Source organism: Taudactylus pleione, unplaced genomic scaffold, assembly GCF_031769625.1.
Source record: "Taudactylus pleione unplaced genomic scaffold, aTauple2 ptg000066l, whole genome shotgun sequence".
NCBI lineage: Eukaryota > Metazoa > Chordata > Amphibia > Anura > Myobatrachidae > Taudactylus > Taudactylus pleione.
Genome location: NW_028284468.1, coordinates 32,123,088 through 32,150,099, shown reverse-complemented (window position 1 = coordinate 32,150,099; position 27,012 = coordinate 32,123,088). Strand labels below are relative to the sequence as shown.

Genomic DNA, 27,012 nt, shown 5'->3' with positions numbered 1-27,012 from the left:
GATCACATCTGGCAATGTATGTACTGCCACGGCCAATATTTCCCGTTCCTTCACAGGGAGGGATCCGGGCAATGTCTCCTCCCCAGGGCAGGAACGCAGATATTGTGCAGCCATACACTACGATATATCTCACTGTGTGTGGCCATTATATCTAGTGGGTTTCAGGCTGTCAATTAAATGTCTGTCGGTCTGACAGACGTTATCTGACAGTGTATGCCCAGCATAAGCCACAAAATTCTGAGCAATGTCTATAACTGCAATCCTATTTTATCATTGTATTGTACTGTTTGGAGAAAGCGTAAGTAGGTTTTATTGCTCTTGAATAGGCTACAGGAAAAGGAGTGGCTGGCTTTTGTAGGTTTTTAGAGGAAAATATAGTTCTGTTTTGAAACAGATGGTGAATGTGATTGTAATTTTCTAATACAGCAAAGTATACAGAAATGCACAACTGAGGGTGCCTATTTATTAAGCTTCCCTCAAAAATAATGCGGAAACAGTAGTTTCATAATGATTTTAATATTGCTGCTATTTACTAAAACTGAACGCAGGAGATATCACATTTTTTTGTTTTTTCAATGAGAACTGCGGACTTCTCCAATTTGTCAACTCTGAAAAGCAGTTTGACCCTTCACTCGATAGTGAATGCAATAAAGGATGACATCTTGCTGAGCGCATGATAAAATGTTAGTATGGTTTGAAAGATGTCAGTGGAACTGTTCCGATCAGTTTTATCTGATAATGGGTGGAACAGTTTCATTTGAATCATTGTCTGGAATTGTGCTTCACAGTATGTGTCTAGTATGAAAAAAGAAAAAACTATATTAGGAAAAATTTAAACCATTAGCCACGTGAACTAGTTATGCAATTTTAACACTTTTTTCGCACTATGAAAATATATTTGAATTCTACTAGAAAACAATATATGTTCTGTTTACTATGCCAGATCTAGAACCAAACGTCCACTATTCTGTGAGAGGTTGTTGATGTAGTTCAGATGTAGAGTTTTGCTGCCACCTAATGGTAGATTGGACAATTACTGAACTCACAACCTGATCATTATCTCAATCTATTCCCTATTTTCAAACGCTTATCGAGTGAATGTGTGACACATATTAAGCTTCATGGAGGAACAGGTTGTTTGGCAATGTGTGATGTTTAGGTGACACAATATAGATTTGTAGTAAATAATCATGTAAACCTTTTGCTCAGTGCTATGAACAAGGTGTAATATATACATATAATAGTGATTGTACTTCCCTGCAGTGGAATATAATGCAAGTATCTATAGTAATGAGATTAGACGATTGTGACTTGATTGAATATAGCCGCAACGCCTATTAATGAAGTAATATTATCTGGTCCGCAATCAGCAGCAGCTAGGTAATGTTGCCTGTCCCAGTACCACCACTCCAAGCAAAAGGAGATGCAAATCAATGACATATACACAAAAGTCTAGTACTGGAAATGTATACACAATTTTTGTATACATATGTAGTTAGTTGGTGCCTGTTGCTATACTTTAGTCAATGGGTCTGTTCTTTATTTGCACTATTAACTTAAAAACAGCTGTTATACTTGTGATCAGCTGTATTTTTTTGTGTGTTTAGTTCTTGAACAGTAATGTTCAATTTAAGGCTCCCGAAAGTCAAGTAGCACTACCAGCCACCTGGAAGAGTGGGCAAGTCTCCCGGAGCCGGCCACCACACTCCCACAACCACCCACTTACCGAGTGTGTGGTCAATGATGCAATTTGAGCTGAATCACATTTCCTAGCCCCACTGAGCTAAGATGGCAATGTGTAGCAGGGGCCGGGCCACAATGTTGCAATCGCTTCATCACGCCTACCAGCCGCAACATACAGCCTCCCCCCCCCCCCACCCCTGTGTCAACCTGACTGCCATCTCCTGAAGTGGGCAGCCAGGAAGTCAGCAAGTATGACTTAAGGTGGTTTGTATTTATTAGAGAAGAGCAATTTGGATTTAAAGAGATCCAACAGGACCGAATTTTGGGGTACTGAGTCAAACCAAGGCATGGCTCTGTTCCTCCCATCAAATTTGGTTCTCAAAATGAGGCAAAACTTAATTTCCCCGGAAATCTCTTTGGGTTGCATGTAAGTCCTTCCTTTGTGCTTCAGGTGCCATTTTACACAGGAGAATGCAGGGAGAGGGTTATGGGCTGTAGCTGTGCTGCAATGGTCACCATTAGAGAGAGTTGTAGGTATTTGAAGTGAGTGGAAAAAGGTTGTAAAGACAGGGCTGCCATCAGAGATTGTGGTGCCCGGGATGGTCAAAATAGGCATGGCTCCTCCCCTTGGGTTGGGGGGCAGTTTGTCAGAGGTGGGCATTGCTGTGGATAATGTGGGTGGGCCTATAGCAGAGGTAGGGCATCAATTAGTGTGTAAACCAATTTTAAAAAATATATATGTTTGAAGTGTGGGTGTAAACATGTTAATCTATAATATAGGAGGTGAGGGAGTGAAAGCGGGATGAGGGTGTGAGAGCAGGGTAAAAGTGGGAAAGCAGGGTGAGGGTGGCAGAGCAGGAGTCTCTGTACCTAAATGGGAAGTGGGATCCCCGAGCCTCTCCTGCTGCTGTCAGTCTGAGCACTTCCTCCTCACTGTGGCAGCGCCGTGGCTGTTTGTAGATTCTCCCTCCGCCGCTGCTGCTCCATCCCCACTGCTGCTGCTTCTCCCTCTCCCCCGGCTGTTTTCTTCCTGGTCCAGCTTCTCCCCGATGGCTGGCGTTTGCCAGACTGACTGCAGCTCATACTATTCTCACCATGACAGAGACAGGGTCCGGGAGGCAGCGGCGTTTTGTTTGAATTTTGTGCCGGCCGCGACTTAATCATGTATCGTGGGCAGGCAATCAGGATCCACCACTGTGGCCGCACCTCATTGGCTACCGGTCCACGAGAAATGATAGGCTCTCGGCTGCCAACGCTTTCAAAATGCCCCCCCGCGCATATCCACTCCACTGCTGGCTGGGCCCCTTTTCTGTCCTAGCCTGGGACTCTAGTTCCGGTAGTCCCCTCCTGATGGCAGCCCTGTGTAAAGATATTATGTGTGTTTGAGGTTCAGACACTAGCAAGCACTATACAATATAGCCTCCTGTGTATATTTGTGAAGGTGAGCTGCACTTACAATTGTTTTTCATAGGGGTATCTCTATCTGCACTGCATTATACATTGTGTATGAAGGCAGAGACAGTATGTATGATTTCAAGCTTAGCTGACCAAAGATCTAGTTTGCTCAGTATTATGTTTTGGTGGACAGAAAAGCAGTCTTTAAACTCTATATGTCAAGGGGAGATTAAGGGACAGACATTATGGGGCATATCCAATTTCCTGCAAGGTTTTGCCCACAGAAAATTCCGTGGACCTTGCAACCAATTTTGGATTACCGTGGGTATGCGTGCTCCTGATGCCCGTGATATCCAATTTAAAAAAACATTATTGCAGGCTTTTTTTGCGGGTAAAATCCCACGTGGGGATTTTTTTTTTCACACAGCCTGCAGCCTGTTGATGGCTGCAGATGCTGGGAGTGGGTGCAGGCTTAGGGTTAGTGTAATGTAGTATAGTGTAGTATGGGCTTGATTCAGCAAGGAAAGCAGTTGCTAATACGCACGCAATCAGTTGATTGTTGCGTACTTTGCATGCGTATGCATCACAGTGCGCAAGTGCGAACTAGCAATTGTGATCTGAACTGCGATTGCAGAGGCTTCGCAGACCCAGAGCACAGTGATTGGCAGGAGTGCAGTTTGTGGGTGGTGACGGGGGGGTGGTCGAGCAACTGCAGACCTTCCAGTGCATTGTAACGCCCTTGCAGGAGGTGCATAAATTATTCACTTCATGGCAATACGCAGCCTGAGGCCTCATAGCGTGCGCTGAAGTAAGCAATTCCTGAGTGAGGTCTGACCTGCCTTAACTGTGCGTATGGGTCCGATGTTACTCAATGTTACCGATTATTTCACTATATTACCCAAGTATATGGATGTGAGTTAGGGGCAGAATATGTCCTTATGTTAGGCTGTGATTGCAATGCGATTGCAAACATTTGCATTTCACCGCTGATATTAGCAACTGCGTAGCGTGCGTATTAGCAGAATAGCAATCCTTGCTGAATCAGGCCCTGTGTACGGGGATGGGAAGCAGGATTAGGGGTAGTGTAGTGTGTGCGGGAAGCGGGAGCAGGGTTATAGGTAATGTGTGCGGGGAGTGCAGTGTGTGCGGGGAGCAGGGTTAGGGGTAGTGTAGCGGGTGCAGGGTTAATGGTTTAAAATATGGATTTTAGGAGAAATTGGAGCTACTGTGCAGGTGTGCAAAATAAAACTTGCGAGATTTTTGGTAAACTCGCATCTTATTGAATATATACTCCTATAGACAGCAATCTGCACAGTTTGTATTTTAGAGTCTGAGCTGCACTTGCTGTGTACACATTTGAAGGGTATATACTGCATATCTTGTGCATTAGGGGCAGAGACAGTACTGTGATTGCAAGCTTATCTGAACAAAAAAATATTGTGCTGTGAATGTGTCTGTGCTGTGTCTGAGTGAGCTGCACCCCAAAGAAATCTTTTTCTGGTTTTACAAGAAACTCCTGTCTTTTATAATTCAATATAGATATTTCAAGGGAAGATTGTGTCATATTTGCCTATTGTCCCGGAAGTTGCAGGAGACTCCTTATTTTTCGGTAGTCCCTGCTCCCCCGGAATAGTAGGCAGATCTTCCACATGTTGTCCACTTCCAAACCCACAAATCGCAGCATTTGATGGGGCAGGGCCTACTGATGTGGAGAGACCGCCTCTTCCTCGAAGCTGTCAGCTGCATCTCCTCTCCAGGCTCTTCCTGAAGAGGAGATAATTAAAGTAGGCAACAATGGAGTGTGTGTGTGTTTTTGATAGGCAGCATATATTACTGTACTTACTGGGTGTTGTGTCCCCATCAGCTGCAACCCAAAATAATAAATGTTGAAATTATTTTGTTGCTGGTTTAAAAAAAATCCTCAAGTCTTTTAATAAATCTGCTAATGGTAAACTAAAGGTAACAGTCCCTCATTTGCCTATCTCATTGTACTTTCACTTGGTCTGGTGGCTGTTACAAGTTCAAGTACAGTAGCTTTACTCCTGTCCTGGTATAAATCAATAATGAATCAGTCTATAGAGGAACAGGAGCATCCCAGTACTAGTGCTGGCAGTCATAGTACTTCTTCAACATTTATTTTTAAAGAAGGTCAAGGGGTAAGAAAGGGCACTCCAAATTTAAACAATGTTTGACAATCTTTAAGAAAACATCAACTCTTAACTGTGAAGAGAAAAATTACTGCTGCAAAAACATGAAATTGCCAACAAACCATACACCACACAAAGGCCCTCATTCAGAGGCGGTCGGAGGATGCAAGCGGTCGCTCAGAAACTGGACGGCCGCGTGCATCCTGACCGGCCGCCTCTGTTTCGGTCATTAGGCTGTGGGTTTACACCCACAGCTCTAACGACCGCTAGGGTGATGGTTGCGATGGTCTCAGACCATCGTGACCATCGGGGCTTATGACGAGACCCTAGGGTAGGGTCTCACTTGTCGTAAGCCCCGGAGAGCTTCTGGCTCTGTCAGAGCCGGAAGCTCTCAACTGACATCACTAGTGATGTCAGTGGGGCCTCCCCCAAATGGCAGGCGTTCCCATGGGAACGCCTCCGTTTGGGCTGCCACCCCCCCGGCCCGCCTTCCAAACGGGGTGAGCTGTCAATCAACATCGACAGCTCGCCCCCTTAGGAAAGAGACCCGCTACGACCGGTGCTGTCGGTCATAGCGGGTCTCACGCATGCGCACGAAGGAGCCGGCTCCCTCGTGCGCATGCGCACTGGACAAACATCGAGGCGGCCGTGCGGTCAAAGACCATACGGCCGCCTCTGAATAAAGCCCAAAGGCTCAGACCATGGTGTTTATTTGTGAGTTGTCATCCTGCAACTGATCTTTCATGCACTACAATGCATATTGCAAATGCCATGGCCAATCATAGTCATGCATCTTCTGTAACCTGGCATGCACCACCTTCTCACATTGAGTCTAGATGTGACAGCTATAAAACAGGCAAATCAGTGAAAAGAACACTGTCTGAAGAGCAAATTTATGTGTTCACAAACTTCACAGATTCCTGAGGAGTGTCAAATGGTGTCCATGAGTGTTATGTGTGAGTCTGACATTTCTGATTCTGAAAATGTAATCTTAGAGAAGCCTCCTTCCACCATTGCTGAATGAGCTCCCAAGTTCTTTATTTGCTTTACCAGCACCAAAGGGGTTGCAGCATCTTGCAATTGGATCACTACATTTTGGCAACCATGCTTGATCCTAGGTTTAAATCCTAGGTTTTCTTTCTTAAAAGAAATGCCCACATATATTGACGCCTCTACTGTGACTCAATCAGATGCAGTAAGCATCCTCCAGTGTGTACTCAGAAACCGGGTTTAGCACAACCAGGAACCCTGTGAGCGATCAGCGTAAGAGGCTACTTCCAAAAAATGTGTAAAAACTGATGTTCATTAAAATGAACTACAAATTCTATGAGGAGTACCTTTAAAAAAAGTTTACTGTAACAGTGAATTCCAGTGTGGATGGGCTAATATTGTGTAATTATGATTTTAGCAACACTGATGAAGGGTGATGATGAGGATGATCACATCTTGAACTTTGAGGATGATTAACACTGTTAACCTTAAACCCATTGGTAGCTTGGTTTAACCAAAGCCCCAAAATATTTTCTTTTGTGGGGGCCAAACAAACCAAGCACTTCAGCCACAAAAGTGTCAGTCCCTGTCGCTGAAGTGCTTTGGTTTTTAAACTGTTCATGTCCTGTTTTGGGAGGGTCCAAGGGCAAATCCATTATGCACAACTTTTCATTTTGGGCTTTGCCAAGATTGTGTGTGTTTGAGAGGCAGCAAATATTACTATACTTGCTGGGTATTTTGGCCCCAAAATGATATTAATACAATGCAAAATTCTGACCACATGAAGACAAGGTTGCAAATCTCAACGCAATTATCATCACTATGCTTCGGCACAATAAATGTGAATAATGATGGTGACCGCATGAATATGTGTAATATGGAAAATAAAGAAGTCAGGTTTTGTTGAGATAATACTAATCTATGAAAGCAATAAACTGCCTTGTGTTTGTGTCGCTTAGTTTAGCTACCCTTTGGCTAATATTGTTGAAAACCATATTGTAATCTATGAAGTGGTCAAAATTGACTTGAAATGAATATTATTAATGTTAATAATAAACATGTCCATATTCTAATTTTAGCTATTATCACATTTTTAAAGAAATGCATAAACAAAACAACTAAGGGTGGATTTGACAAATTCAAAACATGAGAATTAAAACAAAAAATCTTGGTGGTCTGAGCACATCTCTATTATAATGACATATTTACAAGAGGCTATGGAATATATACAGAGATCTGTAACGTTGCAGTAAAATACTCTCTTTACAGGCATTTTTATTAAAAGATAGCAATAATTTAGCAGAAATAAACTATTTATATTATTGTGATATTTATCATTAAAATCTGCCTTGGCTATACTGACTAGGAGTGATATGGCATAACTTGATGTTTGATGGGGCCTGTCTTGGGAGATATGAGCATGCAAGAGTTGTCCAGTGGATTGTAAGCTCTTCAAAATACTGCCCTCTTCTCTTGTGTACTATTCCTTTCCTTACCTTCACTATCATGTCCATCTTCTTTGGTATTATTTTTGCAAACAGTGGCTCTGAACACAAGGCCGTAACTAGGGTGGTGCGACATGTGCCACTGCTCAGGGTACCGCAGGGCAGGGGGCGTTGTTTGGGCCTATCAATTTTCTGTTTATAATCATTCTCACTTGTAGCTTCCTCTTATTTTATCCCCAGAATATTCTGGCAGACCCTATCTTCTCCCTGGCTCACTCCCCCTCCATTTGGTGACCTCCCAAAGCGCCTTCAGTCACATCCCCTTTTATTTAACACACACATTTAAAATTACTGTCATACCTGGGACTCAAACCTGTCACATTGCAGTCAGACATCTTTAACATGGAGCTATGTGCCCCACAATTTTTGATGGCAACCCTGAACACAACCACCAATTTTCGACCCAGATGTTAGCAGCACACCTCTAGTTCCCTTGCCGGTGAGTTCAGTAGCCGTTGCAGAGTGCATACACCGATCTACCGGACGCTGATATTTGCTGCATATGCACTACAGATAGCACTCTTTCTATACCTTCAGTCGGTGATCTACACTGCCAGCCCCAGGCTTGTGCATGGCTATTGTGATGGACATATCCTGCTGCAGGTGTAACTTCACCAGTGCTCCCCTACATCTAGTGCGTTATACTGTGTATCATCACTGCAGCCATTGGATTCACACTGTATTTGGCAGTGACACCTGCATAACAGTGGTACAATGGGATCGCTACCCCTTCATCATCATATGGGGAAAATTAGACCAAACCCCTTTTTCAGTTATGCGTCTTATGTTCCTGTCTGAAAAATTGGGGGACACCAATGCTCTTTCTTGTCCAGGCCACCAAAAAGTCTAGTTACGACTCTATCTGAACTTGTCTGCTTGCCCATCAACTGGGGTACAGACCAAGCCAGCGCTGATTTTGTAGTTATAGTGACTCTATTTGCTTAAATGTGTAGATATTGACTGCCATGTGTATATTTGGGGATGTAGTCGGCATCCCGGCGTGCGGGATGCCAACGGTCTAAATACAGGCGCCAAAATCCCGACAGGTCAGGATCTCGGCACCAGTATCCAGACCGTCGTCATCCCAAATGGTAAGTATCGGGGTGAACGGGAATGGTAGAGTTAGGTTTAGGCATTATGGGGAGGGATAGGGTTAGGCACCAGGAGGGAGGGTTAGGATTAGGGTGCGAAGAGGGGGAGGTTAGGTTTAGGCACTAGGGGGGAGGGTTAGGTTTAGGCATCGGGGAGGAGGTCTTAGGTTTAGGGGAGGGGGAGGTTAGGTTCAGGCACTAGGAAGGGGGCTTAGGTTTAGAAACATGTAGAATTTGACGGCAGATAAGAACCACTTGGCCCATCTAGTCTGCCCAATTTTTAAACCTATTGTTACCTCAACCCTTATTGATCCTTACTTCTTCTGAAGGATATCCTTATGTCTATCCCATGCATGTTTAAATTGCTCTACTGTCTTAGCCTCTACCACCTCTGATGGGTGGCTATTCCACTTGTCCACTACCCTTTCTGTGATGTAATTTTTCCTCAAATTTCCCCTGAACCCTCCAGTTTCAGAACATGTCCTCTTGTTCTAATAATTCTCTTTCTTTGAAGAATGTCTCCTTCCTTTACCTTGTTAAAATCCTTTATATATTTGAATGTTTCTATCATGTCCCCCCTTTCCCTTCTCTGCTCCAAACTATACATATTAAGATCTTTCAGTCTTTCCTGGTACGTTTTGTGGTGTAGACCTTGCACCATTTTAGTTGCCCTTCTTTGTACAGTCTCTAATGTATTAATATCCTTCTGGAGATATGGCCTCCAGAACTGAACACAGTTTTTGAGATGAGGACTTACCAATGACCTATACAGTGGTATTATCACTTCTTTCTTTCTGCTACTGATTCCTTTCCCTATGCAACCAAGCATGTGACTTGCCTTCCTCATTGCTTTGTTACAATGTTTGCTTGGCTTTAAGTCACCTGAAATAGTGACTTCTAGATCCCTTTCCTCTTCAGTAGTTTCCAGTATAGTGCCATTAATACTATATTTAGCCTTTGGATTTTTGAGACCCAAGTGCATGATCTTGCATTTTTTGTCATTAAACTGTAGTTGCCACTTTCTTGACCATTCCTCTAGTCTACCTAGATCATCAATCATTTGTTTTACCCCTCCTGGTGTCTACCCTGTTGCATACCTTTGTGTCATCTGCAAAAAGGCATAGTTTCTCTTCAATACCATTTGCAATGTCACAAATAAAGATATTAAAAAGCACTGGTCCAAGTACAGATCCCTGAGGTACTCCACTGGTAACATTTCCCTCTTGAGACTGCACTCTGTTTACTACAACTCTCTGTTTTCTATGCTGCAGCCATGATCTTATCCATTCAACTATCTTTGTATCCAATCCCCTGCTTTCCATTTTATTTAACAGTCTGCGATGTGGACCAGTGTCAAAAGCCTTGTTTAGGCACCAGATTGCATTCCAATGGGTGTCGGTATTCTGGCTGTTGGGATGACGCTGTCGGTATTCTGAACAGCAGCATTCCGACAGCCGAGACATCATACCCAACCCGTATATTTGTGTCCTGATATGTCTGTACTTTACCTATGTATACACTTTGTACAGCACTGCGTATGCCTCATTGCCTCCTATAAATAAATACATGATGATTATAAATATATTGCTTAAAGAACACACAGTGTATATATATATATATATATATATATATATATATATATATGTGTGTGTGTGTGTGTCTAATATATATATATATATAATATATATATATATATATATATATATATAAAATCTTAAAACTATTGCTTAATGTTAAAGAATGTTTCATTCACATATTAAAGCATTAAATATTTGTTACTGTTGCCGCTATACTGAGCTTATGGTAACAGAAAGATAAATGTGCTGCCACAATCTATGGTACATAGGAAATAAAGAGAAGCTATCAGATACTGTAAGCTCAGGGAACCTGATTATCAATGCAGGTTATTATTTTTTGCCTTACACAGCAATTTTTGCAGTTAGACCAATAAATATTGAATATTTAGTTAGTAATTTCCATATTACATTCCATGTACATAACTTATGCTTTCTATTTATTTTGCTTTTCAGTTTCATCTTGGTCTAGAAGAAGAACAGAGTGAAGATGTTGGTCGTCCTGGCGTTTATTGTCGTTTTCCATATAACCTCCATAGTATTGCTATTCATCTCTACAATTGACAATGTGAGTCATTAAACTGCTGCACCCACTGCACAGTCCTGCTACATGTATCCTCCTCATTCTCAGACTGGCAGAATAATTTATACATTGTAGCTAAGGTTTATATATTACTATATTTAGCACAACAAATCCACGACTTGGAAAAAGGATATTGTTAAACTTGTATGTGGATTAATGTTATATTCATATACTATCTTTACTATATAAATAATTTTTTATTTCTTAAAAAAAACATGATACAAGCAGGTGTAGTGAGTTTATTGATTCTCCCATCTCAATAGGTTATTAGATTCTGACAAGTTAGTTACTTACTAGACAGACAGATTCAAAAATAAAGTATTTGCAATTTGGTTAAAATACCTATGAAATCTGTTTTCCATAGAACACTTGTCCAATATGTCATGATTGCCAATGATAAATAATAGGTGTCAGTTAGTCGGCTTTCTGTCTCCCAGTTACAGCGCAAAGGAGCACTAACATATTTTTTCCAGTTTCCCCTTTGTATTGGCCTAATGTAAATATATAGAGATGAATTACTAAGAATCTGCGTATTATAGAATTTCACCTATTTTTTTTATGAAAGTATTACAAGAGCTGCTGGACTGTTGTCCCCAAAATAATCATCATTATTTCCTAATTTGATAGGATGATTTTGTACAAAGATGTAGCAGATACCACTCTCTGAGGGCTCTATAAAGATATGCCTTTGTGGCAAAATGTTACAATTTTACTTGTTATTCAAAAGTAATACTTAACTTAGAGGTGGGTAATAAGCGACCCCCCCAGATGTTGTAAAACTACACATCCCAGCATGCCCTACCACAGTTTTATTTGGCCATGCTAAAACTGTTGCAATGCATGCTGGGATTTGTAGTTCTACAACAGCTTGAGGGCCGCTTATTACCCACTGCTGCACCTCTGTTGCGCTATTGTCCCCATGTTCCCTTCGCAGCGACAGTTGACGAATATTGAGAGACCATAGAGGAAATCTCAGATTTTCCTGCAGTATCCCATTACGTAGCCCAACATAGAGCCCAAAGACACATGTACACCTGTACATGACTTGTGAACAGAGAGAGAGCCATGTCAGTGATCTGTGACTATCCCCTCCCCCCCATTTACTTGTACCACAGTAAGATTGTAAAATAATTTCTTTCCCTCAGCCATTGTTTGAGTGAATTCTAAATAAGAGCACTTTGGTTTTAGTTGTTATGTATGCTTTCTGTGTTTATTGGATGTTTTGGCGACTCACGTTATATTTAGCTGACAATACATGCTTTTGTCTTGTTAATGACGTAGGCCTGATTCAGAGATCTACGCAATAACGATGGTCAGTGGCATCCCTCCCTGCAGTGTCACCCTGTGCGTGGAGGGACGTTGTGTGCGCAGCGCAAAAGGGGGTGTGGCCTTGCAGGACAGGAGCGTGGCCTCTCAGCCCGATCCCCCTCGTCCCGTTTTTTTTATATTACTGGGAGGGGATGCTGACTGCTTTGTGTAGCAGTGCCAGCTCCCTCACAGTGTCAGGAGCCGGGTGCTGCACTTCATACTACAGTGCAGCACCCGGCTCCTGTCACTGTGGGGGAGTATCAGTCTGCACCTTGGTGTCACCCCTCGACAGATGACACCCGGGTGCGGCCTGCACCTCCGCACCCCCCTTGTGACGCAACTGACGATGGTTACTCAGTTTCAGCAATAGTCAGTAATCTACGCATGCGCCAATTTTGATTACCGATGTGGCTTGCAGTAAGAATTTATTCACAAAGTGATAGACAGGCAGGGACCATTTGTTGGCAGAAACGGGGAGCTAATCACTCAAACGCAGGCACGTTGCGACCGTTTTCACGATGTGTCTCTGACTGCGAAACTGTACGCAGTGAAAATGGCTCTGGCCTCTCAGTACAAAATAACAATATTTCTGACTGCGCAATCTAGACATATCACCACAAAGGGTAAATACAGGGGCCTTGGGTTGCTCCTACGTCAGATGGATTTCCCAAATCGAATAGAGGCTGGAGGTTTACAGATGTTTTCAAAATCTTTCCTCCTCCTTTTGGGTACTGGACAACAGGCAGCGGTTCCCCCACACAATGATAATCACCAGGCTTAAAGCTTTTCAGACAATATGTCCTTCCTCAGAAGCATGCTCCAGCCTCTAATCGATTTGGGAAATCCATCTGACGGGTGAGCAACTCAAGGCCCCTGTATTTACCCTCTGTGTTGATATGCTTTTTATCTTTATTTCTGTGTGAGTGCAATGTGTTAATACATTTTGTCCTTTTTCTGGCAATACTGCACTATGGGCCTGATTAAGAGCCGCTCGTAAGCGGCCGCTCGTTCGCTCTGAGCGATGTTTGACCAACTGCGCATGCATACGGATCGTTATACGCATGCATGAACCAGTCAGTGCGGTCGAAATTCATGTGCTCGCAAAATAGCGAATGCCTGATAATTTGAGTGACAGGAGTAGGCGTATGTGGGTGGTAACGGGGGAAGGTGCTTGAAAACGGGGAGTGGAGATCCGAACGCAGGCGTGCTTAAAGGTCAAAACGGGCGTTTTATGGGTGTACATAATTAAAACAGCAGCGTCATTGACCACGTCACTGGGTTATTTTATAGCCAGAACTGCTCGCAAAATTGTGGTAGCAAAAACCAACCCCAAGAATAGCGAGCAGTTCATACCCTTGTCGATGTACTCGATTAATCTAATAAATAGCGGACATGACGTAGGATGCGAGCGGCCAGGGGGCGTAGTTTCCAAAAAAATGACCGCAAGTTTTGTTCGCTCGTTCAGACCTGGAGGCGTGAACAGACCGCAAAGCGAGAACGCTTGATTTGAATAGCCACCCCTATTTTCAGGACGAGCGAGCGCTAATTGCGTCCGGCTCTGAATCAGGCCCTATGTTCTTTGGTCTCTCTCTGAACGATTGAGGAACACATTTGGGAGGAAAAAATCTGAACCCCTGTTGGCTGAAATATCCTCATCTTAACGCTGGAGAAGGCAAACACATAAGAAATAATAAAGGAAATTCCTTTGTTTGATGTAAGGACTAGAAATGTGCGCCGACCCTCGTGTTTTGGTTTTGAATCTGGATCCCCCCTGGTTTTGGCTCTGGATTGGTTTTGTCAAAACCTCACCTCCGTGTTTTGTTTTCGTGTTTTGGTTTTGGATCTGGATTTTTTCATAAAAAATCATAAAAACAGCTAAAATCACATAAAATGGGACTGTTTTTGTTCCTACAGTATAATTAACCTCAATAACATTTATTTCCAGTAATTTCTGATCAATTTTGACCACCTCACAATATTATCTGATTCATCTAGTTGAGGCCAAAAGGTTGCATCCAGCTAGCTGGCTGACTAAGCTAAGTGACACAGTGGGCGGCACTAACATGTCACAGTTCAGCTTCTAATTTCCAACACGGATACAGTGTGTTATACAGTGTGGGTTGGATACACCAATAGTGCACTTACTGTGACAGCAGTGTCGGCAGAGCGGGGTTGCCGACGGTGTCCTCAGTACATAGAATGGCAGTGCTGTGGTGCTGGCAATGTCCTCAGTGAAGGCTATCGGTGATGTCAGCAGTGCGGGGGTGCTGGCAGTGTTCTCAGTGAAGGGTACCAGCAGTGTCGGCAGAGCGGGGGTGCCAGCGGTGTCCTCAGTGCATGTGTGCTGATAGTGTCGGCAGTGCAGGTGTACTGGTGGTGTACTGGTGGGAGCGTCGGCAGTGTGAGGGTTGCTGACGGTGTCCTCAGTACGTGGGGCAGCAGTGCAGGGGTGCCTGCAGCGGTGGTGTCGGCAGTGGGGGATGCTGCCAGTGGGGGTGCCAGTGGTGTCGGCAGCGGGTGATGACGGCGGTGTCAGGAGGCGGACGCCATCTTCTTCTTTAGTGTTCATTTTCATTGGGCTTAACGCTGATTGGCTGAGAGCCGTGACAGACGGCTCAATACAGCTCAATACAAAACGTTGTGACCCGACAGCGGATCGCCCCACTCACGACTAATTGAATTAAAGAACTAAAATATTCTGCTTTGAACCTTTTAAAGTTACTTTGTTTAAAAAACAGATCTGACTTTAACATGTAACCTATATTTGTTTCATAGGCTTGGTGGGTTGGAAATGACTTTTATGTGGACATATGGAAGACCTGTATTACCAATAATACAATATTACAATGCGAAGGAATCAAAAGTGACAACAACGGTGAGTTCTAGCACACACCACACACTATTTATTGTGACTAGCATGGGATGTGCATAGTTTGGCACAAATGATATATAAACAGCTCTTTACAGGATTCTCACATTTTCTGTATTCTGTTGTTAGCATTTCAGGCTATCCAAGCTATTCAGGCTACTATGATCCTGTCGACCATTCTCTGCTGTATTGGACTCTTAAGCTTTGTTCTTCAACTGTTTCGGCTTAAACAAGGAGAGAGATTTGTGTTGACTGCTATCATCCAGATGTTGTCATGTGAGTACTGTAATGATTTTGTAGGTTTGTGATTTTTTTTTTCATTTATATGAACTTTTAACAAACTTCTCCTTACATAAAAGACCAACAATAATTCCTCACCCTGCTTATCGGTTTATCCCATGGGTGAATTAAGGCCCGAGGGGACATGTGTGCAGTGGGCCCCCTCCTCTGAGTAACGGGCACCCCAACCCCTCCATATCTTACCTTGTGCTGGCATGTGGGACACTCCTCCTCTGTGGCATCATCTTCCCAGTGATAATCGGGAAGATAGTGCATGCACACGAGAGCAAAGGCCATGGTGCCAGGATCTTTGCTATCATTGCGCTGTGCCATCTTCCCAAAGATGTCACCGTGGTGGAGGGGGCACCCGCTTGCTACACAAGGTGAGTATTCTCTGGGTGTGCGGTGCGGAGCCCCCCTGGAACCTGCATTCATTATAAACTTGTCCCTATACCTATTCTATATTTTCCTGTGTACCTGAACTGATAGGCTATAGACATGTAATGTGTATCTCTTGGAAATTTGGACCTGAAGCCTATTAAAAATGTCTTCACTGCGATTACTTAAATAAGTTCTTACTGCTATGAAATAGGTGTTTACTGAAATATAGCAGTATAAATTACTCAGCATAGTACACTTTATTATCTGAATTTATTAACAAGAATAAAATACCAGCCACAGGTTGACCAGACTTTCTTGGGAAGGATATAGCGTTAGGAGCTGAGCAAATCTTATTTCCGACACGGATACAGTACAGGGCAAATGCACATGCAGGGCAAATGCAAAACAACAGGGCAAATGCAAAACAACACTGCATGTTCTGCATTTTAGGGGTAGACAATGTATGGCACTCCAGCTACGGTTGAACTACATGTCCCAGCATGCCCTGCCCAACCTAAAAAGCGATGGAAAGGGCATGCTGGGATGTTATGTTTCACAGCAGCTGGAGTGCCATATGCTGGCTACCCTTAGACTAGGGCCCTAGGCCTTGCCTTGTCCCACAATTATAAATCTTTTTGTGCATTTTATAGTGCAAGCACAGATTTGTTTTTCTAGGTGCAAATTTGCTCCTTACTGTAAAACAGACCCTATGAAACAGTTCTCAGTACCCTAATTTCACTTGTTAGACAGAAATGGATTGATTCTTTAATATTTAAATTAACTATAATTATGGTACATACTTGTCAGTATAAATAAAAGTTAATTGAATGTGACCTTGTATCATACTTACCGACATTTGGCCAGCCCCCTCCAGGAGGGAGCCGCCAGGTCGGTGCAACAGGGCGGGTGGGGGTGGTTTAGGCAGGCAGAGCGGGGGCGTGCCGATGCGATCGCATCATCGTGGCCCCACCCTTGCTTTATAATGCCGATGTTACCGGCATTATAAAGCAGGGGGCGGGGCTATGATGACGTGATTTAGCACGAATTGCGACATCACACCCCCAAACCGCCCGCTTTCGTGGTGATCGCGGGGAGGCGGGCACCATTCCGGGGGGGACTTGCCTACTCTCGTGGGGTGCTAGGAGTGGCACCCGATTATCGAGAGGCGCCTGGCGGTCCCAGGAGAGTAGTCAAGTATGCCTTGTATAACACTGGTAAACTTCATATGATAGGGCTGATTCTGAGTAGAAAGCAAAAAAAAATTTTTTGATTATTTTTGAATGCAATGCAGGGTACACTAAGTACTGGCTGCTTTTGCATGGATCCCACAAATGCTGGACTGTTCTATATTTACACTGCAATTTTGATTTGAGTATGGCCACCACCCTTCCACATCTAAATCTCTCTGCACATGGTGCATCTCCTACATCTGCAGTGCAGCATGGTTTTACTAAAGCTAGGTACAAAATAGACGATATATTGGATGATTTAACGTTTTAGGACAAATTGGAAGACAAATCGTCCACATCGTTAAGTGTGTACACACTATTGCGTGCTCCCACGCGTCGTTCGTTGCATCTTCAGACTGACCTGCAGTGCAGGACAAACTGAAGATGTGGCGAATGACACCTCGGTTCTGGATGCGGCAGAGGAGGGATATCGGGCAGTCGTACATCAGATCGTGCAGTGTGTATGAACTACCCGATCTATCATGCAGTCGCATCTGCCATCGCTGGGTACACACATCGTCTAATGCAGTGGTTCTCAAACTCGGTCCTCAGGACCCCACACAGTTCACTTTTTCCAGGTCACCCAGCAGGTGCACAGGTGTAGTCATTACTCACTGACAAGTTTTAAAAGATCCACAGGTGGAGCTAATTATTTCACTTGTGATTCTGTGAGGAGTCCTGCAAAACATGCACTGTTTGGGGTCCTGAGGACTGAGTTTGAGAACCTGTGGTCTAGTGTGTACCCAGCTTAAGATGCAAAGTTACTTGATTTTTTTTGTTTTGCTCCCAACTCGGAATCATCACCTATATGTGGCACACCAGTGACATGCACAAACTAGGATGGAATCACTTATTTCCAATATCTTCTAATTTCTGGTTGTAGACAGCGATCTGTAACCTGCCCCATCCATTTGCTTAATCCTCTTTTGTAGAAAAGAATACATAGATTTTTCAGTTCTTTCAGAAAGCACAACATAGTGACTCTATTAGAGCAGGAAGTCCACTCGGGCTTGCGAGAACTGAGACCCTACCACAAGGTCTCCTCGCAAGCCCGATGGTCACAATAATCGCGACCATCTCCAGGCCGCTCGCAAAAGCTGTGGGTGGTCACCCACAGCTTAGCGAGCGGCCTGAAGAAAAAAAATAAAAATCTCCGCCCTGATTCAAAGCGAGCGGCTCTGAATCAGGCCCTGTATCCATATAGCAGATAAACTAGTATGAGTGATGTTTTATATGAATTGAACATGCATACTATGTAGTAAAAGAGCATCCTTTTTGCCTTTGTTTCTAACAAGGAACCAGGCTATGAAAAATGGGGAGTTGGGGAAGGGTAATGGGAGGGGAGGGGTCACATCAATCAAATAAAAAAAAGAAAACATTTTAACTGTATTTTGATTTTTTTTTCTCCTAATTCTAATCTGCACAGGTCTCTGCGTTATGGTGGCCGCATCAATCTACACCTCCATGCATGATCAGTTCCATCCGCAAAACATTAACAACGGCACGTTTGGTTATTCCTTTATCCTAGCCTGGATCGCCTTTGCTTTCACCTTAATTAACAGTATCATGTACTTAATACTTAGAAAACGTAAATAAGCCATAGTATCAGCTAGGTAAATTCTATAACTACAGAAACCAAATCCAGATAACCATTTTGTATATAATCATTTTAATGTGGTTTTGTAGTAAGAGGTAATATTTCCTAAAACATGTACTGTTTTCTTAGCATGTTTAACGCTAAGACTATGAAACATTGTACAAATATCCTGCAGCATTGCCCCTATTTGGGTTAATGGGAAAGAAGGATGATCTCGCAATACATGTATAATGTTTTTACAACTTGAACTTTGTTTTAATTTTATATATTTTTGTTTAGCCGTAGATATAACAAACGTTAGGTAAAAGTTTTCATTGCGTGGGTAGGGTTGGTGGGTTTGCAAATAACACATTGAGCTTGCAGTCTGTATGAAAGGAGAGCCAGTAATGAATTCACACATCAGAGATAGTTGGCTGATATTTAGAAATAATATAATTTTTAATAACATCACAATGTCTAAGTGGGTGAAACACACTTTTTTTTATCCTAGACTTGATTAATTTTTTTGCCATTGTGACTAAAGAATATTGATTTAAGAGTGACTGTCGTTAGTATGATCAAGGGATAGGTAAATAGCAGGACCAGCTGTTGCTGAACTACATCACAAATCCCCATCATGCGGGATAAAAAAAACCAAAACAAAAACAATTGTCCTTTGGTGTAACCTATTAGACATACCTTGTTTTATGGTTTCATTATAATTATTATTGGAAGATTAGTTACTTTTATAGCCAGAATTTTACCCCTACAATCTTGAAGCTGTACATATATAAAAAGAAAATTTGTTTCTAGATCTTTGTTTTGCATGTAGTTTTAGAATCTAGGTATGGAATGTGGTCAGTTTATTGTTATAAAACCATTGCTTTAAAATGAAATTATTTGTCATGTGGTCATTTAAATAGGGTAACAGTACACTGAATCGGGCAATCAGGCCATATTCTAAAATATAAATTCTTTTTCATATTTGTATTATAATAATACAATATAATATCATTTTCATATTTTTCACAAAATAAAGAAAATTATATATATTTTACTTACTTTTTTTTTAGATGGGATGATATGGGGATTTCTAACCATGGAGAGCTACAGTGATTGAGGAGTTGGTGGATAAAAATTGGTCCACTGTGGTATAAGTATACACTACTTAAGGGATCCAACATACGTCTGCCCACTACTCTGCTCCTTCTCACCCCCCAACCCTGTCCATTGCTCCATCCATCCTGCTTTCTGCTCCACTCCCGCTCTGTGTGCTGCTCTGCCCCATCCTGCTCTCAGTGCACTACTCTGCCCGTCCTGTTCCCCCACTCCGTCTCAACACCTCCCGCCCATGTCTTCATTCTTACCCATTCCCGACAGTTTCTCCTCGACACTGGCTAGGCTAGGGTCTGTCCTGCCGCTTGCTGCAATGGGAGCTATTGTAGGGGCAGCGCTCATGCATGTCAGAGATGGTACAGACTTTCACAGATTATTATATAGCCATAAATACCGTGCTGAAAGTAGGATGGTATGATATCATACTGGGCCTTCCTTTGACACTAGCCACGTTATTTACAAGCAGGTGTTTTCTTTCAGAGCATGTGCCCATTGCTCCCTCTTCAGTACACAGATTAGGAGAAAAGCAGCCATTTTCTCATAGCGCACTTGCAAGTATTGACTAGTGTGCCGGAGAGTGGCATCCATTTTCTCGTATTACAGGTCTTTTGCATGCTAAAAAAAAAAGTAAATGAATCAAATTTTGAAAGACGTGCTGGACCACAGACAATACACAAGCAGGATTAAAGACTATTTGTGAATGTACAAACATATTTAATGGGGAAAATTAATTTGACAGGGATCATTGAGACAGGTAGGGTGTTGAAGGATTTAAAATTGAACATTTCAAACTATCAAAATCCATTCCCCTTCACTTACTTCAACGTGCAGTTATGGAAAATGTAACACTATATGCAGTGTATGTGATGTTTTTTAAGTGGAAACTCCTAGAAATAACCTGCACTTTGGACCTGATTCAGACCCGTTCGCTAGATGCGGCCGCTTGCTCCCAGCGTATGCAAATTCAGCTAAGTGATGTCAAGGCAGGTGATCGCACGGCAAGGCATAAGCACACCCACTATGTCTTGGCTAGTGATCACTGCGATGCATGCGCAAATACATAACATCGGCCGTGTACGAGCGAGCATCCGCTTGCGAACGTGTCTCAATCAGGCCCTTTGCAGAGCAATAACAAAAACAAAGTTTATTGACATCATCAATGCAACAGATAGTAGTGGCATCATGCTCGCGTCCAGTAATGGGTGGGGGGTGAGGTGCTTTTGGACCCACAGTCACTTGAATAGGATAGGCTACACAGCAGTTTGTGCACAGCGCACACAGTGACATTGGGGTGAGTGGTGGATGAATAGGATAGGCTACATAGCAGTCTGTGCACATTGCACACAGTGACATTGGTGTGAGTGGTGGGTGAACAGTATAGGCTACATAGCAGTCTGCACAGGGCACACAGTGACATTGGGGTGAGTGGTGGATGAATAGGATAGGCTGCATAGCAGTCTGTGCACATTGCACACAGTGACATTGGTGTGAGTGGTGGGTGAATAGGATAGGTTACATAGCAGTCTGTGCACAGGGCACACAGTGACATTGGTGTGAGTGGTGGGTGAATAGGATAGGCTACATAGCAGTCTGTGCACAGGGCACACAGTGACATTGGGGTGAGTGTTGGATGAATAGGATAGGTTACATAGCAGTCTGTGCACATTGCACACAGTGACATTGGTGTGAGTGGTGGGTGAATAGGATAGGCTACATAGCAGTCTGTGCATAGGGCACACAGTGACATTGGTGTGAGTGGTGGATGAATAGGATAGGTTACATAGCAGTCTGTGCACATTGCACACAGTGACATTGGTGTGAGTGGTGGGTGAATAGGATAGGCTACATAGCAGTCTGTGCATAGGGCACACAGTGACATTGGTGTGAGTGGTGGATGAATAGGATAGGTTACATAGCAGTCTGTGCACATTGCACACAGTGACATTGGTGTGAGTGGTGGGTGAATAGGATAGGCTTCATAGCAGTCTGTGCACATTGCACACAGTGACATTGGTGTTAGTGGTGGGTGAATAGGATAGGCTACATAGCAGTCTGTGCACAGGGCACACAGTGACATTGGGGTGAGTGTTGGATGAATAGGATAGGTTACATAGCAGTCTGTGCACATTGCACACAGTGACATTGGTGTGAGTGGTGGGTGAATAGGATAGGCTACATAGCAGTCTGTGCATAGGGCACACAGTGACATTGGTGTGAGTGGTGGATGAATAGGATAGGTTACATAGCAGTCTGTGCACATTGCACACAGTGACATTGGTGTGAGTGGTGGGTGAATAGGATAGGCTACATAGCAGTCTGTGCATAGGGCACACAGTGACATTGGTGTGAGTGGTGGATGAATAGGATAGGTTACATAGCAGTCTGTGCACATTGCACACAGTGACATTGGTGTGAGTGGTGGGTGAATAGGATAGGCTTCATAGCAGTCTGTGCACATTGCACACAGTGACATTGGTGTTAGTGGTGGGTGAATAGGATAGGCTACATAGCAGTCTGTGCACAGGGCACACAGTGACATTGGTGTGAGTGGTGGATGAATATGATAGGCCATATAGCAGTCTGTGCACAGGGCACACAGTGACATTGGGGTGAGTGGTGGGTGAATAGGATAGGCTACATAGCAGTCTGTGCACATTGCACACAGTGACATTGGTGTGAGTGGTGGGTGAATAGGATAGGCTACATAGCAGTCTGTGCACATTGCACACAGTGAGATATGGTGTGAGTGGTGGGTGAATAGGATAGGCTACATAGCAGCTTGTGCACAGCGCACACAGTGACATTGGTGTGAGTGGTGGATGAATAGGATAGGCTACATAGCAGTCTGTGCACATTGCACACAGTGAGATATGGTGTGAGTGGTGGGTGAATAGGATAGGCTACATAGCAGTCTGTGCACAGCGCACACAGTGACATTGGTGTGGGTGAAGGTGCTGCTGCCACTACTCTATATAGCACTGCTGGTCACGTCGGCCGCTCCCTATGCAAAGCAATACAAATATAACACCTAGAAAAAAAATTGTTGGCAGAAGCTATTTCATTATGGGCGAAGCCGTGGGAAAGGGGGGGGGGGGGGCAGGGATGTGCAGTCAGACTGCAGGGTTTTTACTATAAAATTGATTATAAAAACAGAATAATACAAAGAAGATATTTAGAACTTATAAATACCTTCTTTGTATTTTTCTAAACAAAACTCACCAAAATTACTGCACTCCCTGGAGACAGGGAGAGATGAGGTACTAAGAGCTCTGCCTCACCTCTGATAGCTTAGACACTACCTGGAGCTGGGGGCTGGACTACAAAGCAGCCAATAAAACACAGCGAAAAAAGGCTAATGGAGGCATGTCTCACTATATGAGGGTGTGCCTTGAACTCTGATGGACACCTCTGACGATCAGGTGACCAGTCCAGGAAGTACTCAGACATTGGAGCGCAGCAGCAACAGCACTGAGGACGGAAATAAATTGGAATTTGCAGACAGAGGAAAATGCACAAAGGAGAAAAAGATGAGGAGAGTCTGCTTTGGATAATGTCTGGGGGCTTGCATATCACTGTGTAACAGGATAGGTTTCCCTGCAGACACCAGTAGCTGGCACCCCGTCACTATGCAGGGATTGGCACCTTCTGTGTAAAGCTGGGTACATACTACATGATGTGTACCCAGCACAACATCACACTGATACTAGCCAGTGCCTCTCCAGCCATTGACCTCACAGCATGTCCCTAGGGTGAGGTATAGGGGAGGAGCCTGAGCTGTCCCAAAAGTTTACTTTTTAGTTCCCAGAATCCTCCAGCAGCCAGCTATACCCTACGGTTTCTCCAGTGTCCCCATGGCTGAAAAAGGAAGATAAAAATTGAAAATTCCTACATAAACAAATTCATTCAACATGTCCAATTTATGTTTCTACACAGCTTCTTTTTGTAACAGTAATTTGGCTCGGTCTCCACCACATCTAGGGGGTAAGACCCAATCAATGGGCATGCATCTAAGGCAGTGGTTCTCAAACTCGGTCCTCAGGACCCCACACAGTTCACTTTTTCAAGGTTACCCACTAGGTGCACAGGTGTAGTCATTACTCACTGACACATTTTTAAAGATTCACAGGTGGAAAACCTGGAAAACATGCACTGTTTGAGTTTGAGAACCTGTGATCTAAGAGATGCAGGTGGGTGTTTTTAAATTGTATATAAATAAAAGTCTAGCCACCAGTTTATTGGAGATACCAGTATTGAGGGCCACTTGCATTGATGATTTATGGTTGGTCACAGGGGTGCCGAGAGGGTGGGAGAGCGGGTACTAATTACCTGCGCTTGCTGGACAGGCCCGGCGGGGGCCTGGGTCCGGCACCGCTCCCCCTCTCTTACATCACAGCAGCCCAGCACACGCTGCTGTGTGCTGGGCTGCACTGGGAGACTGCTCGCGGCTGCTAAGAAGCAGTCACAGCAGTCTCCTATGCCTGTGGGAGGAACGATCAAGCTGATCGCGCCCCCACTGGTTATGCGCCAGGCTGAGGGGGCTCAGAGCGGCCCCCTCCCCAGCAAGCACTGCAAAACGTAACTTTTTTTTCCTGGAGGGGGCTTGGCCATGTCTATCGAAATTAGACCACATCCCCTTTTACCCGGGCCCGCTGCGGCTCTTGACGGGTCTGGTTGGCCATCCGCTTCTGGAATGGCTTAATCATTTTGCCAGTGCATACCAGTACACATGGCCAGGTTAACATTTATATAACATGATCTGAGATACATGTCATTCAATGATGTATTGGTATTTTCTATTCTGTACTTGGATGGCTGAAAGTGCAATTTAAGCAACAATAGCATCCTAGTTTATACTGGCATAGCCTGCTTTGTGTACTCGATTGTTGTCAAATAGATCTGCACATGAGACTGTCTTTTAAATTCTGACTACTCTTGTAACTCACATGGGGTTTCCTTGGTAGGCAGTCTTTTAGCACGGGGTCAGTAGCCACTATATTTCAGTGTTGCTTAATTGCTGATCTGGTGGCAACATTCGCTGGATACAATATTTGAATGCTTTGGAATCACTGATTAGGATTACTATGCAGTTTAACACTGCTGAAAACGTTTTCAGTTTCTGACTTGTAACATGTCCTTATTTCTCATAACCACCTCTCAAACCTGCTGGAGGTAGGCGAAACAAAATTCCCTGATTATATGCCGTTTTTTTGGGAGGTAATTGAATTGCCCAGAAAGATTTATTTTTTGGTGAAGTCTCATTTTTACCGTACAAAAAATTATTGTGTGCAATAAAATTTCACTCATAATAGTCTGCCTCATACAAAGTGCAGTATGTGTAATACTTCAGAAATATACAGAGCCAGCGATCGCAGTAAGGTGTGCAGTAGAGCAGGGCCAAAACTAGGATTTCTGTCACCCGGGGCAAGGGAGTAATTTGGCGCCCCACTCATGTAAGGTGACATCAGGATCCTTCCCAGCAGCACAGTAAGGCAAGTTTCTGGCTCTGGAGGTCTGCAGGAGTAAACCTTCTGCAGTGGTGCACGGCGCGCCAAGAAAGCCAGGGGAAGGTCCCGCCCGCCCGCCCTCCACTCCCTGCATGAAAAGGTAAGCGCTCAGGGGTAGGAGGGGGACTGGGAGGGAGCGAGGGGCGGCAGTGCTGCACAGGGCGCACTGCCGTCAAGATACGGCACTGCCTGCTACTGCCAGACACAGTAAGGTCCTCCATCTGCTGCTGCTGGTTAGTTACTGGCCCCACTCACTTAACAGTCACTGGGGAGTTGCAGCCAGCAAATTGACAGTGACACTTCCTATCTGTGGAACTCAGGGAGCAGGGCTTGATGAAATGCACAATGTAGGGACAGAGAGAAGGTAGGTTGCATGAATGAGGGCTCAGGAGGAAGGCAGGGGGTGAGAACATGGGACGGGGCTAATAAGGAAGGCAGTGAGCGGGGCTCAGGAGAAAGATGGGGGAGCAGAGGACATGGATCTGAAGGAAGGCAGGAGCCGGGTCCGGAGGAAGTGGTGTGCTAGTGGACCACAGAATGCTTGGGCAGAGGGATTAAAAAAGGCAGGGAGGCAGAGGGGCTTGGACAGGGCTTGGGTTGAAAGCAATGGGTGGAGACATAGGGGGTCATTCAGACCCGCTCATGAGCGCAGGACGCTCGCAAGCAGGTCGATAGTGCCCTACTGCGCATGCGCACGACGGAGGGAGCTCCGTCGTGCGCATGCGCGAGACCTGGCTAGCGACGGGATAGCCGTCGCTCCGGGTCTCGCACCAAAGGGGGCGTGCTGTCGATGTTGATTGACAGCACGCCCCCTTTGGTGGGCGGGCTGGGGGCGTGGCTGCCAGACGGAGGCGTTCCTATGGGAACACCTACCGTCTGAAGCCGGCCCCACTGACATCAGTAGTGATGTCAGTGGGAGTGATTTTGGTTCTGATAGAGCCAAAATCACTCCAGGGCTTGCGGCAGCGAGACCCTACCGCAGGGTCTCTGTCGCAAGCCCGATGGTCGCGATGGTCTTGACCATCGCGACCATCATCATGGACGCTCGCTATAGCTGTGGGTGGTCACCCACAGCTATGCGAGCGTCCAAGAGGCCGCTCCATTTTCATGTAGGAGGGCCCTGATTCAGAGCGAGCGCTCTGGTCAGAGCGTCTGGCTCTGAATTGGGCCCATAGAATGGGGCTTGGGAAGAAGGAACTGGCAGATGGCTATGTCTCCAACCATCTCCTTGGCACCCCCTCAAATCCAACACCCGATGCACGTGTCATTCCAAATTGTGTATTCTGGTATGACACAATATACACCAATAAAATACAAGTATCCAAGATTAAAATAGATGGGGAATTACCAGAAGTCCCATTAGCATAGGGCACGTAGATTTTAAGTTGGAGGTATTTCGGACTACCTCTGAACGAGTCTCTATTTAGGTCTTTCTGGGAATCCCTTGTAAGCAACAAGTCCTGTCACACCTGCAACACATTTTGGGAGCGCTTCCTCCCTTCCTCAAGGCAGTGTGACAGGAAGTGAAGATAATCCGTCTTATACACCCTCTATTTCCGGGTCATTGGTTAATTCTTTCAAATATTTGTCAACTTATACTACAAGTGGTCTACTCTGATTGGTACCTACATAATAAACCATCATCTCTATATATCTACCTTTGATTTAGCACTCAAAATATTTTTTTTAGAAAATAGTGTGCGTCATATGGACTTCCGGTATTCGGCGCATGTTCATCGGGGAAACCCGATGAACATGCGTTGAATACTGGAAGTCCATATG

General features: G+C 44.3%; 1 protein-coding gene across 2 annotated transcripts in view; it reads left to right on the top strand.

Moving 5' to 3' along the window:
• Positions 1-19,506, top strand: part of EMP2 (epithelial membrane protein 2) — a 57,142-nt gene extending 37,636 nt beyond the window's left edge. For both annotated transcript variants that reach the window (XM_088466765.1, XM_088466766.1), the window contains exons 2-5: positions 10,842-10,953; positions 15,052-15,151; positions 15,275-15,421; positions 18,461-19,506. In XM_088466765.1, the coding sequence (XP_088322891.1) occupies positions 10,876-10,953; positions 15,052-15,151; positions 15,275-15,421; positions 18,461-18,630 (495 nt within the window). In that variant the 5' untranslated portion in view covers positions 10,842-10,875 and the 3' untranslated portion in view covers positions 18,631-19,506. The remainder of the gene's footprint in view (positions 1-10,841; positions 10,954-15,051; positions 15,152-15,274; positions 15,422-18,460) is intronic.
• The last annotated feature ends 7,506 nt before the right edge of the window (positions 19,507-27,012 follow it).